The sequence below is a fragment of the Calidris pugnax genome, unplaced genomic scaffold (assembly GCF_001431845.1).
Source record: "Calidris pugnax isolate Ruff unplaced genomic scaffold, ASM143184v1 scaffold53, whole genome shotgun sequence".
Taxonomy (NCBI): Eukaryota; Metazoa; Chordata; class Aves; order Charadriiformes; family Scolopacidae; genus Calidris; species Calidris pugnax.
In genome coordinates, this window is record NW_015090792.1 from 479,633 (window position 1) to 497,074 (window position 17,442).

General features: G+C 46.0%; 2 protein-coding genes across 2 annotated transcripts in view; both read right to left on the reverse strand.

The window, feature by feature from the left end:
- Nucleotides 1–724, reverse strand: part of DKK1 (dickkopf WNT signaling pathway inhibitor 1) — a 3,866-nt gene extending 3,142 nt beyond the window's left edge. Inside the window, exon 1 of the mRNA XM_014966629.1 lies at nucleotides 697–724. Within this exon, the coding sequence (XP_014822115.1) occupies nucleotides 697–724 (28 nt within the window). The remainder of the gene's footprint in view (nucleotides 1–696) is intronic.
- A 1,570-nt stretch (nucleotides 725–2,294) lies between these two features.
- PRKG1 (protein kinase, cGMP-dependent, type I) overlaps nucleotides 2,295–17,442 on the reverse strand; it is a 551,141-nt gene continuing 535,993 nt past the window's right edge. Inside the window, exons 13-18 of the mRNA XM_014966652.1 lie at nucleotides 14,975–15,116; nucleotides 12,943–13,106; nucleotides 11,874–11,996; nucleotides 11,713–11,775; nucleotides 10,608–10,674; nucleotides 2,295–6,480 (exon numbers count right to left, since the gene is read on the reverse strand). Of these exons, the coding sequence (XP_014822138.1) occupies nucleotides 6,382–6,480; nucleotides 10,608–10,674; nucleotides 11,713–11,775; nucleotides 11,874–11,996; nucleotides 12,943–13,106; nucleotides 14,975–15,116 (658 nt within the window). The 3' untranslated portion in view covers nucleotides 2,295–6,381. The remainder of the gene's footprint in view (nucleotides 6,481–10,607; nucleotides 10,675–11,712; nucleotides 11,776–11,873; nucleotides 11,997–12,942; nucleotides 13,107–14,974; nucleotides 15,117–17,442) is intronic.

Here is a 17,442-nt window from a genome sequence, read left to right on the forward strand (position 1 = left end):
GAAATAGGTGTTTGCTGTGGGGCTGGCAGCTGGATGGAAGCTTGTTGGTGCTAACGCATGCAAGAAAAAAAAAAAAAAAAAAGGAAAAAAGCCTAAAATCCATAAATCCCAAGTAGTTATTCCCGGCGGGGTGGGATCTTTCCGACGTAGCCGTCCCACCAGTAAACCCCATCACCCACCCATCACCCAGCTCCCTGCTCTGCTGGGACCTGCTACGGGGCATTTCAGCCCCCAAAGGCTCAAGCCGTAGAATCATAGAATCATTCAGGCTCATAAATGGCTGGGGGAGTTTTGGGGAGCGGGGGGATGCGGAGGGGGGAGCTGAGTCAGCAGCTGGCAGAAACCCCCGGCCTTGCTATTTTTAGGCTGCAAGGATGAGGTCCACCCCTTGCCCCCAAATCCCCACCTTCCCCCTGCAGTTTCAGGCCTGGGCTGTGTCAGGCTGGGGTTTGGGGTTGGATGATTTGAACATTAGGAAGGAATTTTTCACGGAAAGAGTGGTCGGGCATTGGAACAGGCTGCCCAGGGAGGGGGTGGAGTCACCATCCCTGGATGTGTTTAAGGGACGTTTAGATGTGGTACTGAGGGACATGGTGTAGGGGAGGACTTTGTAGAGTAGGGGAGATGGTTGGACTCGATGATCCCAAGGGTCTCTTCCAACCTCAATGATTCTATGATTCTATGATTAACTTGTACCCATGATGGCTGCCTCCTGTAAAACCATTCTGCGGAGTTTCCCAGCAGTTACCAATTCCATATCCCTCTGGGGAGGATGCCTTTTTGCTCCTTTCCCCGCTTTTTCCTCATCTTTCCGTGCCTGTGTAGCGCTGCCGGCCGCCCTTACCCTGGGCCGTGCTGAGGCTGAGGGCCAGAGTGGTTTCCCTGGGATGGATTTAAATCCATGGGGATTTAATTCTCTCCATTGGCATCCCTGCCCTGAGATGTAGCTGTCGCCCTGTGCACAGAGCTGGTGTGGGCAGGACACCCCGTGGCTCTGCTCCCAAGTGGGGTGACGGGGGTGGTGTTTGGAGCCACATCTCACCCGGGGACGATGCAGCTTGTGGTGGGAAGGAGGTCCCTTTCCAGCTGGGTGCCCCAGACCCGCTTATATTAAATCACAGAATCTTCTAGGTTGGAAGGAACCTTAAAGATCATCTTGTCCAACCGTCAACCTAATTTTGACAAAAATAGACACCCCCACAACAAACAAAAAGCAACACCATCACTAAACCATACCTCCCAGCACTACATCAACCCGTCTTTTGAACACCTCCAGGGATGGTGCCTCAACCCCCTCCCTGGGCAGCCCATTCCAATGTCTGATGACCCTTTCAGTGAAAAAATTGTTCCTAATATCCAGCCTGAACCTCCCCTGGCGCAACTTGAGGCCATTTCCTCTTGTCCTGTCGCCTGTGACTTGAGAAAAGAGACCGACCCCCACCTCTCTACACCCTCCTTTCAGGGAGTTGTAGAGAGCAATAAGGTCTCCCCTCAGCCTCCTCTTCTCCAGGCTGAATAACCCCAGCTCCCTCAGCCTCTCCTCATAAGACTTGTGCTCCAGACCCCTCACCATCTTTGTCACAGAATCACAGAATCACAGAATCACAGAATCACAGAATCTTCTAGGTTGGAAGGGACCTTAAAGATCATCTTGTCCAACCATCAACCCAACTGACAAAAATAGACACCCCCACAAGAAACAAGGAACACCATCACTAAACCATACCTCCCAGCACTTCATCAACCCGTCTTTTGAACACCTCCAGGGATGGTGCCTCAACCACCTCCCTGGGCAGCCCATTCCAATGGCTGAGAACCCTTTCAGTGAAAAAATTTTTCCTAATATCCAGCCTGAACCTCCCCTGGCGCAACTTGAGGCCATGGATGAATTCTTCATCCCTGAGGAGTAAATGTGCTGCGAAATGAATCCTTCATCCCTGAGGAGTAAATGTGCTGCGAACGTGCTCGCTGCTTAGTACATTCGTGGGATAATAATTGGGGTTGGAAGTGAGCTGGGGGGGTCACCTGGGACCAGCCCTGCTCCAACCTGCCTGGGGAGACGCTGGGGCTCAAACAGGCACTAAATCTGCATGAACGGTGGCCGTTTGTCTTTGCACCCTGCAGAAGACCCCAAGCCCACTGGTGATCTCTTGCTGAAGCACCACAGATTTTCTTTGGTTTTTCTCTTCCTGCGTATCGTCACGAAAGAGAAGAAAACCCCCAGTTCAATCGCTCACCAGAAGAACTGTCCCCAACTTGGCTTCTGCCGTGGAATAAAAGCCACCGACGCGCCATTCAAAAGTAATTATTTTTATTTCAACTCTATAAAGTATACAACAGGCACTCGGCAATTACAGCTGCAGGGAAAATACAGAGCAAAACAAAAGCGGTTAAAGTTTATGAAAAAAAAGTTCTTAAATCTACATCAAAAGAGTGCAACCGGCTGACGACCGGTGGATGACTGACATCTGTCTGACAAACAAAACCTCTTCCATGTAAGAAGGAAACCGGAGAAATTAAGAATATAAAATGAAGGGCTAGTCTAAAAACAGTGTGAATTGGGGCTCGATAGGTAACTCCAAATGAAAATTTCCCCTTTTTGCCGCCGGTTAAAGCCCTAAAACTGCCCCAGTCTCAGCGTTACGGCTGGTTCCTGTGGCCAGGAGCTGTAGAGGATGAGGAGCTTCCATCCTCCCAGGTGGGCTCTGCGGTGGCTTTGACTATGGAAGGGGTTGGGGGGGACACGGGACGGGATGGGGGGGAAGACGGTGTGGAAAAAGCACGGATCCTATTTTCTTGAGCGGTGCCAAACGATCTCCGCCTTCGCCTTGGGGTTTCGGGTCAAAACAAGCCGCAGGTGGGGTTTGCTCCCCCAGTCCCTGGTCGGGGGTTTTGTTTTGGGGTTGGTTTTTTTTTTTTTCTTGTTGTTGGCAGGTGGGAGATTTGTAAAGGGATCTGTGTGATTCGGGAGGTGGGTGCTGGAGCGCAGGATGGGCTGGATTTGCACAGCTGAGCAAAACAGGAATACCTGTCTACGGACTGATAGGATGTCATATATTAATTTGACCCGCACATAACATTTATACATTTCACAGAAATGACTCTGTATCTCATTAACGGATACACAGCTCTGGTACATTGAACAGAAATAAGAGAACGACTTCATCATTTCTGTAATTCATCAATATTATATAATAAAGGCTTAGAAACTGGTAGGAGAAAGAACTGTAAAATGCAGCAAGCTAAGAAAGGACGACATTTTGAGGTGTGTTTGTCTTTGTCATGCAGCATAACACCAAATTTGTAAATTTTTTTCTTTTTTTTAATAGGATGCCATGGATTTAAGGCACTTGCAACAATGCCAGATAGCTAGTCGAGTTCTAAAACTATGGGACGGATGAGTTAACAGTACAGTTGACATAAAGTTTAATAATACTGACAATTATGACATTAATTCAAGTCTACCTCGACCTAAAAACATTACATTACAAATAAGAAAATGAAGTAATAATGCCATGGAACTCTAAAAAGAAAAAGTTATATGTGTGCCACAAAATATCAACACGAAAGTACCTATTTACAGAAATATTCGCTTGTGGTCCTGTTGTTAAATAAGAGTTTGCTGTGGGTAATGCAGCACGGTGAGAAGCTACGGATCGTCTGTGTCTTAACAACACCCATCTTCAGACACTCCTCTTAAATATGGTTTCCCCTTACGGAAATATCGCTGTCGTCTCATATATATTAAAAAAGGAGACAAAGAGGAAAGGACAGTAAGTGGGAACACAGAGGCAATCCATCGCTGTGAATATACATATACATATATATATAATGCAACTCAAATATATTACTTATAAATGAAGGCGTTTATCATATACATAGGCTAAGTATGGTGTTTAAAGTATGCTTAGGGAAAGTGATGAAAGTCGAGTGAGGTGTTTGTTTGGTACAAAAATAAACTCACACTGGGTACCGTGCGTGCCGCACGCCGCGGGTGTTCACTAACGTGCCTGGCACAAGGGAAAAGGGACAGGAAAAAGTAAAATAACTCATCAGCCCATTTTAAAACCTTCTCCTTGTAATGTTGGTGGGTTGCCCCCTCAAAATTGCTGTGATGCTCTTTCCTCCTTGGCAAGTCCTCGACTGACAATTGCATCTCAGCTACTGAACGCCATCATTTTGGGACAATCTCCCTCTCTATGTTCTTCTACAGAACGTTACCCAAGGCCACAAGTTTCCTCCTCCAATGTTGCTGCATCGTCGAGTGAAAAACCAGGGGGATGCGAGGAAAGAATTGGGCTTTGAGGCAGCAGCCTGTTTGCTAAGATGCCTAGTGATCATTTCAGCCTTTCAGAGTCTTCCACCCCTCAGAGACAGGCTGAAAAGCAAGTGTCTATTTCCCCTTTAGGGAGTAATTCCCGGGAGACGTAGTTGCTGTCTTCTCCTTAAGGTTTTGAAGGCAAACAAAGTTCTACCGATTAACGAAGAGCAGAGATAACCTGAAGTTACTGTGCCCATGGCATGGCCTCACCCTTTGGAAAACTAGGAAGGAAATTCAGTGACACAGACCAGTTTCAAAGGCATCGCGATGACCCAGCTCTTTAGTTTGGTGGCCAACAGCTGACGTTGTCAACGCTCTCAGAGAAGGGGAGACAATACCTTTTAAATGCACTGTACTAAGTCACTTTCATTAGGAACATGGCAAAGGGTTGGGATGTAGCATAGGGAAAATAATTTTTTACTGTTAAAACATATGTTTTCTACGTTACTATGTAGGCAAAAGTCCTATGAATGGCTTCTCAGCCAAAGTTGATCTTTTGACTTCCAGCGTCTACACCAGCTCTTGGCAGCTCTGGAGATGAAACGGGGCAGTGTCCCCTAATTTTGTGGGGCAGGGTCTGTTACAGAGACTGAAAGCTGGTAAACTCTTAGTCCTGCGCGTAACGCAACAAGCAGGCATCCAGGACAGGACTCCTCTGGTGTGTCCTACAAATCAGAACAGACTGCACTAAAGGAAAGGAAAAGCCACGGAAGTGAGGGAGAAGCACACAGATGATAATGTCATTTCCCTCAGTTCTTTTTTTCCATCTGAGCTAACTCTGCTCTAGGCATCCCTGTGCCTTAAACACGGTCACTGGGGACCTGGTGCACTGGGGACCTCACACAAACACATCCAACATCAGGTTTCCATTTAACTCCATGGACTTTCCCATGGAGCTCCTCTGTCTGGTGAGGCATCAGGGTTACATTTTTACGGGCAATACTACAAACAGAGCCAGCAAACTGGCCCTGTACCACCTTTTATTTTAATTAGCTTTGTACTAAACACGGAAGAGATGCAGACATTGAGACGTAAAATCATCTAAGAGTTTGATGGAGAACAATGCCTCTTGCTACATATTTCTGAAATGGTGGTTGACTCCATTTATATTCACAGATGAAGGATGTACATAGCACCTCTAAAGTACATTACAGGTCTTGCATTTTCCCTTTGGGTTCTGAAAAGGTAAAAGTTAAGCTGAGTTTTATGCTTAACCAGTAAGACCAGTGGGCTGCTGTCACTTTATTACAGGGCCATTATTTAAGCACTATTTTATATGTAAAAAGGATTAAGTTTATGGGTTTTTTTGGTCATGCAGTTATGTATTTGTACCAAGGGAAAGGAAAAAACCAAACCTAACTGTCATGTTACAGTATGTTCTCAGCTGTATGAGAGAAGCAACCCATATCTGCCTTAACAGGATCTAGAGCAGTTGTGCTTTTGTTTCACCAGGCTAAAAAAAATATTCTCAAAAAGAAAGGGGAAAGGTCACATTCAGTCTTGTCAAGAATACCACTTGGAAAGAAGAAGGACAAATTTTACCACTGCTTTGACATGAACTCTTTGACCAGGACCATTGCAGTCCTCCTTTGCTCCTACACTGGCCTACAGTAGAAGATCTACAGAGGTTGGAGGGTGGGAGTAGCCAGAATCCTGCACTGTAATTAGCTACAGCACTTAATAAATTACTATTGATTCTACTGATAAAGCCAGTACCTTGCAGCTAGAATTAAGTGCGTCGTACACTACGTATCTCTCGACTTTTATAATTGAGTGTAGCAAGATTGTCGCAGTGATAGAAAACATATCTCTTTACTGGTGAAAGGCTTTGTGTCAGGACCACCATGTCAACTGCTATTTTTAAGTTCGAACATAAAACATGAAGAGCACTATTGTCATCTAAGCAATAAGTCCTAATGCCACTGTAGTTACTGTAGCAGCATCAATCAAGGCATCATGGTGACCCCGAGCACTAATCCTCCCCAGTCCTTTCGGTTTTGCTGGCAGCCATGTCCCGGGAAGCTGTCTTCAGCAAGGCAGAAGCAGGTAAGAGAAATACATTAAAAATCTATGTCCCATCCTGAGTTGTCGTCAGGGGGTGGTTCATCACTGTCCTCCGGGAAGCTGTCAAAATTGCTTGTGTCTGTTGGAGATGCAACCTGGAGAAAGAAGAGAGGGACAAAAAGGGGACAGTCATCAAAATGGGCCTCTGCAGCCATTGCCTCTCCATCTCACCACCCTGGTCATTCACGAGGATTCACTGCTAACTACAGCAAGCAAAAAAAGTTCTGCATTCGACAACTTTTTGCTGAATACCAGGAGGACTTCCCACAGCCCCTCTACTCTAATGATCCAGGCCCTCTAGGCCCTCTACTTCAAGAGCAACTGTCCTACCCCTTGGTACAAGATCAGCAGAAAAGCCTTGGGCCTCACCAAAGCCCAGGATTTCCAATTTATGGCTCCAGGATCCTGAATTGGAAGCCAGGAGCTGGGTCCCTGCCACCTTCAAGTTTCCCAACAAGTATTCCTCAGCCTATGGAGCCTGCCAGAGAAACCCATCTTCATAGGATGAAGGCCAAGTACATTTCTTTTTTGAAAAGAATGTAATTTAAAATCTACTGTAGCTAGGTACTTTCTAATTTTTTTTTGGCTTTGCAATGATGACTGAAACTTTCTTACAATGATACCCTGACACATTCAATGCAATTTAAAAAAATGAAACAGTACAAAACCAGACCAGCAGTTCTCCAGACCAAAATAAAATAATCAGTGTCTTACTAGAGAAAACTAGAACTTTAAGCTGGTTGGAGGTGACTGCACTTGCCATCGGAGCGCTGTGCAGGACAAGCTGTATCTTTTAGCTGTTTTGCTTGTGTGGCTGGTGGAGAAGCTACGGCCAGAGCCCATTTGATGCTGGATGCTGCTATAAGCCTTGGGAAAAGACTATTTGATCAAGAAGAGCTCCAACTTCAGCTCCAAATTTAATTTGCTGCCCAGCTGCATCAGTATTTCTGGACTGCTGAAAGCGTCTTGGGGAAAATGAAGATCCTTGAATACCCAATTCATTTTGAAAAAACTAACCAACCCTGCAAAAGCTTAGTGGAGTGCTACAGAGCGACGAGACGTTCCACTGTGTAGTGAATGCTGTTTATTTTGTTGGTGCTGGCATGGTTGAGTTGGACAGCCTTCACCTTTCAGGTCCTCACCCTTGGAGTGCTCCTCACTGGAGCATCTTCACCTCTTCTATGGTGCCACGGGCTAGACCACATCCCTCTGTTTCTCTCAGCCCACCCCACGTGAGCTCTCCCTCTGGAAGCAGAAGTGTTGGGGATATATTACAAGATAGTGGCTATCAAAGCATGAGAGATGCAGTTGGTGTGGACAGTCATGGAGAATGTGCACAAGCTGGAGCTTCTTGCAAATCCATTGGGAAATGGATTGCCTTTTGTGTTCATCTGACAAAATAAAAAGGCTGAATATATATACAACACCTCAAGCATGGACTGTTTTCTTAGAAGAAATGTAATTTGGGGAAGAAAGGTTGGATGAACTGTTACTCTGCTGATTGACTTTATGTGATGCTGATGTTGTTGTGTGCAATTCCCCACATCTGTGAGGTCCAGGACACCTACACAGCATGCAGTCCTTCACTGTCATGGGAGACATGGGAACAAATGTCCCTCTCAATGCCCCCTCCAGCCAAGGAGTGACACTCTTGGTTTGCCTCCTGCCCACCCAAGAAGAGCAAACATCAGTATCAGCTGTCTGGCTGCTCACCAGACATCAGAGCTCCAGATGAATTATGGTGCAGAGATCTGCACGTCTCTCTTCAAGGCAACAGCTATGATGCAAGACAGCAATGTCTTTGGAAAAGCCAAGAAGAAGAAGCAGCTTATCAGGATAGCTACTGTCACAGACTTAAGCGGTGGTATCGAGGCTCAGCTGCTCCTGAAAGCAAAGTCCTGGAGCAGGCTGTAAACTGAGATCTCCTAAAATCCTGTGGAATAAGAGCTAAGGAGCAGCTTTTGATTGCTTCCCCAGTAGAACCATGTAACTGCTGACGAGGGTTTCAGAGCTGGTAAAGGCCTTCTTCTTAAGAAAATAGCTAGTCTCTATGTTTAGCCCTGCTGGCTCCTTTCCAGCTAACAACGAGAGGTGCATTGATTGAAGGAAGAAACTGATTTCTCCTCCCAGAGCTATGTACTTTAGGTCACTTTTCAGATATGGCCCTTACTGGCAGCTGGGACTTCTGCCAAAGCAACTAAGCTGGTTGTAGAAACCAAGGCTGAGAGGAACAGACAGCTCTGGGGCAGATGAGGTTCTCTAGTTAATGCAGGCAGGTTTCGGAGAGGATCTAAAGAGTATGTTTAGAGAAGATATTAGTCCTAAGAGCTCTAGGGAATAATGGGCTGTGTTGAATTGGGATTAGGGCAATGCATGACTGTCAGCACTGAGCTGTCCTGGAAGAGGGATTCCTCTGAAGAGGAAGGATGCTCCCGCCTATTTCAGAGGATGACACTGCAGCCTTGATGGTGGTATGCTGGCCAAAAGGGTGACAGCAGATCACTCTCTGGGGAGCAATCAGTCATGTTCCTTGGTAGGATGTTACCAGCTCCAGGAACATACAGCCTTGATGATGCCAAGAAATAATGCCAATGAAGTGACCTGGGTGCTCACGCAACCCTCTTCTCCTACCGCATTGGACCTCACTGAAAAAGCAAAGAAAATGTGATTTCCTGCACAACAGGCTGGAGGGCGGCCTTCCTCTAGGCAATGCCAAAGGAGGAGAGACCTTTTCTGGTGGTGGAGCAGCATCTCAGCTTGGGGATGTTAGGGAGCAATTCATGCCCAGAGAGAGCAGATACCGCTGAAGTCACTGCTGCTTGTCGGGCTCTTTGAGGGTTAGACATGCAGGGTCCATATGTATATTGGGTAAAAGCAGTATTGGAAATGTTCTTACTAAACTAAAAATGCACTAAAACCAGTTAGACAAATATATTTTCAGGCTACTGATGTCCTGCAGAGGTAAACCAGGAATTGAAACTGGATGTAAAGGAGCAAACTTGACTTTATTGTCTGACTTGAAATGTGGTGAGCAGCACTGCTGACAAATTAATAGTCATTAAAAAGAAGGTTAACAGAAAAAAACACAGTTTTGATTTATAAAACATATATATGGTCTTTGGGCATCACGGTTTAGTCAGGTATTTGCAAGGTTCTGCTTTCTTCCATCGCACAGTTTTGATTTATAAAACATGTATATGGTCTTTGGGCATCACAGTTTAGTCGGGTATTTGCAAGGTTCTGCTTTCTTCCATCGACTGCCAGTAGCTTCTGCAGCCCATAGGGTGAAATGGGGAGGGGGGGGATGAAAAACCCTCTTGCTCTTTCATAGCTGCTAAGAAAACCTCGGGATGGCATATTTAGTGCTGGAGCCATGCCTGCCACTGCTGCAGGAGGTGCAGGACCACGGGCCGACGGAGCAACGGGATGCAATTAAAGACAATTGCTAATGTCATTCTCTCGGTGATCCCGCAGGAGAGGCACAGAGAGAAAGGGATTAAGTTGAAACAAGGAGTGGAGGCTGCAGAACAGAAGGGGCCAAGGTAATTTCTATCAGCTAATCCTGTTTGGTTTCCCTTTGTGGCAGGCTTTGTGGGTAAAGAGCTTCACAAAGACATCAAAGGCAGAGCTTTGCTCCAAAGGAAAATGAGTCGAGCTGTCCCTCCACGTCTGCTCCCAGTTAAACATAAACTAGGCGGGAGCAGGGCTTTTCATGTAGGACATGGACGCAGGGAAAAAAAGGGTGAAGAGCACAAAAGAAAAAACAGAGGGAAAGGTTAATGCAAAAGAAAAGGGAGATGGCACACAAATCCCACTTACCTTGTCAAAAGAAATAAGAATAAAGAAGAAAGAAAGAGGACACATCTGAGTGAAGGGGTGAAAGTGGCAGCTCTCCACTGAAATGGGAAAAGTAGACGAAGAAACAAGTGAAGCAGGTGAGGGAGAGAAAAATGTGTAGCGGTGAGGGATTCTGCCCTGATATCCTGCTGCCAAGAGCATTTTGTGGCAGTCATGCCCTCCCCAAACTGCCTTCCCCTGGAAGAGACTGCGAGGAGACAGTATAGCTGGAAATGTCTCTAATGTGACTTCCTCAAGCATCTTCAGAAGAAATAAAGGACATGCTGTCACCACCTAACTCCAGAGTATTAGTGCCCGAAGCTCACGACGTTCATGTAAAAGGAACTCGTTGGTCAGGAAGAAGAAAATAAGTAGGAAAACTTACACTTGGTATTATAGGAGGTGTCAGTGTCCCTTTTCGTAACCCTTCCCAGTTAAAGCCTTCAAACCATCTAGAAGGGAGGGAATAATGAAACAGTTAGACATAATGACAAAAAACTCTCTGTAGCACAAAATGAAATTGAAATTGCTTAAACAGTGGGTTTCATCTCCTGCAGTCATCTTCTTCAAATTGTTCAAATAGCCTTGATATTTTTTCCTGTCACCTTTATATATGTTTTTTTGGGACTGAAAATGAAGGTGTGTAGCAACTCAGTGGTGATACCACGGCAAGTACAAATTATCAATGCTGGGAAGAAAACCATTCCTCACTGCAGGTGTACTTGCAGCTGCTCTTTCCTTCTTATGGGGTTGATCCCTCTCATATGAGACCCCTAGTGTCCTTTCTTCATATGAGATTGGGAGCTAAGGGCACGCACAGGGATGTCCTCCTCCCAGTCTGGGCTCTTTGTGTTTGCTCAGACTATGGCAGCTCAGGTGGATGGATGAATCCTAAGAAAAGCCTTCAACCCATTCACCCAAAATATCCATCCAACCCATTTCTGTTGCTTTGGGGATGGGAGAAGAGAAGGACCAGCATGGATGGATGAGACAACCTGCTTCTGCAACGGGTCTCTAACTTGTTCTTATTTCCCTCCAGCAGCGTGAAAGCTTGTGGGATAGCACTTAACAACTCTCTCCTACCAGATCAAAAGGGATGAGAAAGTGTGTTGGGCAGGGGCAGAAGGCAAATGGAGGAAAAACCTCGGAAAGTGATTCTGCAAACCAAAAAAACCCAAGCAGTCAGTGTCTGAGCTGTATTGCTTCCAAATGCTCTTCTGCAATTAGGGTAGCTAAAGCATAATGGTCAATGTGTTTTGCTCACAGGCAAGGCTGGCATCTATACCAAAACACTGGGGAAAAAAAAGCCCGGTGGAAATGTAGTTAGAGTCTAAAGCACACTAGAAGGGAAACGCCAAAGGAGCTTAAGAAGAGTTTGGTTTTGGTTTTTTGTGTTTGTTTTTTTTTTTTTTTTTTTCCCAGAAAATTGAAGTGTTTGAAATGCATTGTTCTGCAGGTTGAGGCTGATAGATGGTGGAGAAGACACTTACTTGTGCTTTTGGATATCTTTCACTCCGTTTTTCAAGTTCCCTAATCTTTCTGATGGATTGTCCCTATAAAATGAATAACAAAATCAGTTACTTTCTTACTCCTTCTGAACAAAGAAATTTCTTTGCAGTAAGATCAAGGTGATTATATCTCATATGTTTACCTGCATAGTTTTTTAATTAAATTAGCAGCATTTTTGGCAATCTTCTTTGGAAATTCAATCATGTCTATTCCCCTTAATATGATGTTATAGGTCTTCATGGGGTCTGGGCCTGAGAAAGGGGGACTTCAGAGGGTAGAGGAAAATAAAGAAGATTAAAAGCTTGTCTTTAAAGTAGCATTGGAGATTGATTAAAAACAAAAACAAAACAAACAAGGCAAAACACAGTACCCTACTGAAATGAGAAAAAGTCTATGATAACTAGCAATGCTTGGCTTTCTATGATCTTAACTCAGCCAAGTGGCTCTGATACCATCTGGATTTCAGTGATGCTGGCTGGAGAGAAGCACTAGAGAGTAAAAGCATGTTTTCTGCAGCAGCACACGCTAAACCTCTCATTTCCAGGATGGCCCACGTCCCAGCAGCTTGAGGACCAAGGGACAGAGCAATGCTTGCTGGCTTATTCTTTGCTTGATGTTGTGACATGCTTTCAGTGGGGATTAATTAGGTTTCCATTGGTTTAACAGAATAGGGGCCGGGGTTGAGCCCCAGAGGATAAGCAGGTTGAGATGATGAATACTCTTCCATCTCCTCTATCCCAGGAGTGAACGATGGGGGATGAGGTGAGGAAGTGCCAGGGAGCCACTACTGCCAACATCAGCAGTAATACATACATCCAAAACGAAATAAGAGAAGGGATGGATACAGGGACTCAAGTTCCTCTTGTTTCAGGTCTACCTTCTCCTTTTCAGACAACCCATCGCTGCAGCTCCCCAGTTGAATTGCAGACCCTTTCCCCATCACGCTCAGGTTGCTCAGGGCCAAAAAATGAATTATTGGTCTCATTCCACAGCACCTCCTAAAAGGCCTGCTCATGTCTTTCTTTCCCTTTGTGAGGTCAGCATGGAAGCTGTGATTTAAAGTGGAAAAACTAATGATTAGGTTGAGCAGCAGAGTGCTGTGCTGCTACAGTGCACGCCGGCTCTGAACCTGTCCTTTGCCTAATCAGGGTGACAATGGCAGAAATACTGGGATCTATTTTCAGCGGCGGCGCCGGCCCCGATGCCCATACCTGCCAGTCAGGAGTTCATACATTAAGATTCCCAGTGACCAGTAGTCTGCCGAAATGTCGTGACCTTTGTTCAGGATGATCTCGGGGGCTACGTACTCCGGGGTCCCACAAAAAGTCCATGTTTTCTTTCCAAATCCTATTTTCTTTGCAAAGCCAAAATCGACCTGTGGAAAGGAGCAGAGTACCATCAGGGCAGAGCACGAGAGGGGATGTCAGCCCTGAGCTCCCCTCCTCTTGAAGTGAAGCAAAGCAGAAAGGAGGTGTCCTCGTGGGAATATTCTCCCAACTAAAGCATCGTGGGTCCTTCCAGAGCCAGGCAACTGCAGTGACCTTTTCGCTGATTTATCCTTCGTAATATAAAAGGAAGATGCTCGTGAAGGAAGAAGAACAAATGCCAACACAGAGGGTTTCTTGGGAGATGTAACTTCATATCATTCACAGCCTGGGTTGATTTGTTTAGCTTTTTTTTTTTTTTTTTTTTTTTTTAAACTCCCAGCCTTTACCTGCGCAAAAAAACTACTTAGGCCAAATACTGACCATTTTGGTATCTCCTAAAAAGTTCAGATTTCTCTCCCAGTATAGGGAACGATGCCGTAGAAGTGCCCTCCCAGTTTCCCCAGTTTACCTGAGGCTGTCAGAGCATGCTGGAAGGCTCACAAACCTCAGCCTGCCCCTGTAGCAGTGCCCCTATGGCACTGGCAAGCACGGAAAATCAGATTATTCTGGGGAACGAAGCCATCCTTTGGGGCCCAGGAAAAGCTCAGGTTAATAGGTTTACTGTGTGTTTAGCTCTCCCCAGCCTTGGCGCTGTGCTGGCCCAGAGTTGTGGTCTGTAGCACACACTGCTCTCCCTTGATGGCTTGGAGATGCTCCTACACCTTGAGTTGGCCCAGAGCTGTGGTCTGTAGCACACACTGCTCTCCCTTGATGGCTTGGAGATGCTCCTACACCTTGAGTTGGCCCAGAGCTGTGGTCTGTAGCACACACTGCTCTCCCTTGATGTCTGGGAGATGCTCCTCTATCTTGAGTTGGTCATGAGCAAAATGTCATACATGGTCACAGTCCCAGAAGGGATCCGGGACACTTCTTGCGCTATCATGGATGACTCCATGAAAATCAAACTGTCTAAGGAGCTGGGGGTTGGTGATGGGACCAGCACAAACCCCAGTCCAGATCCTCCTGGGGTGGGGAGGACAGTCCTACATCTAACTCTCCTCGATCATCTGGATGCCCCAGCTTTAGCAAAATGCTGTGGAGGATAAACTCTGATGTCATCCATTAGGCTTAGTGTCATGGTGACACATGGTGGCTGCCACCAGGCTGTAAAGGACTATGATGGTGATGGTTTGACTTACTTGCTCTCATCTGCTGGAGACACTCCAGAGTGTCCCTTCCCAAAGGCAGGGAGGAGTCCCCAAGATGAGAGGCAGAGACCTTGCCCCTGCTGTGACTCACAGGGAGGGCATCAGCCCTTCTTGGATGCAGCTCTTTTTAGGAGTGCATTGCCCCATCCTTCACTGATGGCTTCCCAAGTGCCCACATTCTTCAGCACTTCCCACCAAGGGAAGACTTTCTTTTCTCCTCCCCCTCTCCATGGTCTCAGACGAAACCCTCCCCCACTCCCACCAATATTTTAAGGAACCTATTTTCAAGCTATTTTTTAGTCTTTCGGTAGCTCCAAAACAGCTGGGTGCATTTCTCTTGATGGTCTTCTCTAAAAATTTCCACTTCAGGACCACAGACCTGAATTTCAAGCCAGAATTAGTTTTTTTCCCAGCTCAGCTGTACCCTGAGCCTCCTCAGTCTGCTGGAGGTTGGGGAACACATTCCCAACCATGTGGGTGACAACATCCTTGCCCTGATCTCATCTCACCATCTACTGATGGCCACCATCAGAGACGGGACTCTGGTCTGGGTGGACTTTCCTTCTGACCCTCTTTGGCTAATCTTGTGTTCTCCTCTACCCCTGACACCAGTTGCCTGGTAGCAGCGGTGACTTTTTTTTGCCAAACCAGATGTTGCAGGCACTCACCAGTTTGGCATAACCTCGATGATCCAGAATGAGGTTTTCTGGCTTGAGGTCCCTATAAATGATCCCTTTGGAATGCAAATAGGCAAAAGCTTCGACCACACACGCCGTGTAAAACCTCGTCGTCGAATCCTCAAATGAACCTCTATGTAAAACAAGAGAGAGAAAGGGAACAAAGCCATTAGTAGATCTCTCGTCTTCCTGGACTTCGCCCTACTGTTAAAAAATGTGTAAAAAAGTTCAGTAGAGTCACTCCAATACCTGGAAGTTACCTGTTCCTGAACTCACCTTTGTGTATAAATTTAATTGCATTTCCTTTTTTGAAGTTAGCATCTTTGCCTTCAATCTACCTTTGTATCAAACACTCGAATCTAAAATATTTTAATTTATTTAATGCAAAATTATTTCATTTTCTTTTATAATTGCATCTCATAGAAGTAAAATCTACAAATACCTGCTAAGTAAAAGGTGATTTTTTTATTATAACCCTTCACTTTTGGGTGATAGAGCTATTTTGAGCTGTGGAGACTGAGAACTCCCACATTAATGTTCAGAACCAAGACAAAAGGCAGAAAAACTGCAGTTGCTGGGACTTGAAGTGTTAATTGCAAATTCAGCAGAAACTGCACTTTCGGATCCTCGTTTCAGCACCAGTTTGCAAACAGTTTTCCCGAAGCAAATCAGACCCCCCTGCCTGCTGGGAGCACAGGGTGGGAGCTGGCTGAGTGTCCCTAAGCTAGGTGGCAGCAGAACCACAATTTAAAGAGGGAGAATTCAAGACGAAATTATCAGGCTCTAACAAAGAGCAGGAAAAACACCACCCGGCACCTGCTAACTTTGCTACGGTTCTCGTTTTAATGGTCCGGAGAATCGCAGAATCACAGAATCACAGAATCTTCTAGGTTGGAAGGGACCTTAAAGATCATCTTGTCCAACCGTCAGCCTAACTGACAAAAATAGACACCCACCCAACAAACAAGGAGCATCATCACTAAACCAGACCTCCCAGCACTACATCAACCCGTCTTTTGAACCCCTCCAGGGATGGGGCCTCAACCACCTCCCTGGGCAGCCCATTCCAATGGCTGAGAACCCTTTCAGTGGAAAAATTTTTCCTAATATCCAGCCTGACCCTCCCCTGGCACAACTTGAGGCCATTTCCTCTTGTCCTGTCGCCTGTGACTTGAGAAAAGAGACCGACCCCCACCTCTCTCCCCTCTCCTTTCAGGGAGTTGTAGAGAGCAAGAAGGTCTCCCCTCAGCCTCCTCTTCTCCAGGCTGAACACCCCCAGTTCCCTCAGCCTCTCCTCATAAGACTTATTCTCCAGACCCCTCACCAGCTTTGTCGCCCTTCTCTGGACCCGCTCCAGCACCTCGATGTCTTTTTTATGGTAGGGGGCCCAAAACTGGACCCAGCCCTCGAGGTGAGGCCTCACCAGTGCCGAGTACAGGGGGACAAAGGTATGTACAAAATTCATGCTAGGTAATTAAAACAGAAAATAATCTTTGCTTTCTGATCAATCTCCCAGATGCATTTCTTTTGCTTTCCAAATTTAATTCAATTAGCTTCCAGTTATAAGCTTATTGAATAGCTACGCATGATTCACCCCATCTTTTCCAGCCCCACGGGCGTACTGTGTGCATGTCTCACGTCCCCCCACCTGCCCCCTGCCCACCCTCAACCCAAACCAAACGCTGCAAGGTCAACCCCCCCAGGAGGCAGGAAATACCAGGACTGCATTTCCTTGCGCATTACGTTGCTGTATGTAATTACATGCTTTCCTAACTATCTTTTTTCCATGGCACTTCTGCGTCCTGACCGCCTCGTGCTCCTTCAAGGGTGTGGATTTGATGCATGATCCTGTTTCCCGTGTTGATGAGCAACCTTCATTTAATATGTGGTGTTTGGACTAAAAGCCCGTGCAGAACTACTGATTGCCTCCTGCTCACCACTGTAATACCTGACTGTGTCGTAAATATTAAGAAATATTAATAGACATCGTTTATCACATTTCCTCCATGATAGAGGTGGAGTCACCGTCCCTGGCTGTGTTTAAGGGACGTTTAGATGCGGTACTGAGGGACATGGTGTAGGGGAGGACTTTGTAGAGTAGGGGAGATGGTTGGACTCGATGATCCCAAGGGTCTCTTCCAACCTCAATGATTCTATGATTCTATGATTCTAAGTTGCTATTCACTGTTGCAGAGGGTCGGGCAGAGGAGCAAACACTGAGACAAAACCAGGAGGTCTTTCTCTGGGATGGGAGACTGTAAATTTTCAGAAGACTTTGAAGAAGTCTGCGCTTTTTACCTTGAAAATGCATGTTCTCATGGATTTTGTTCACAGTTGTGAACTCTCACTAGTGCCACTGCCACCTTTGTGCCTTGCTTTCTAAGTCCAGAGTCTGAAGCAGCCACGGTTGTATTGCATGAAGGTGCGGCGCTGGAAGGACAACATCTCCAGACCATGTC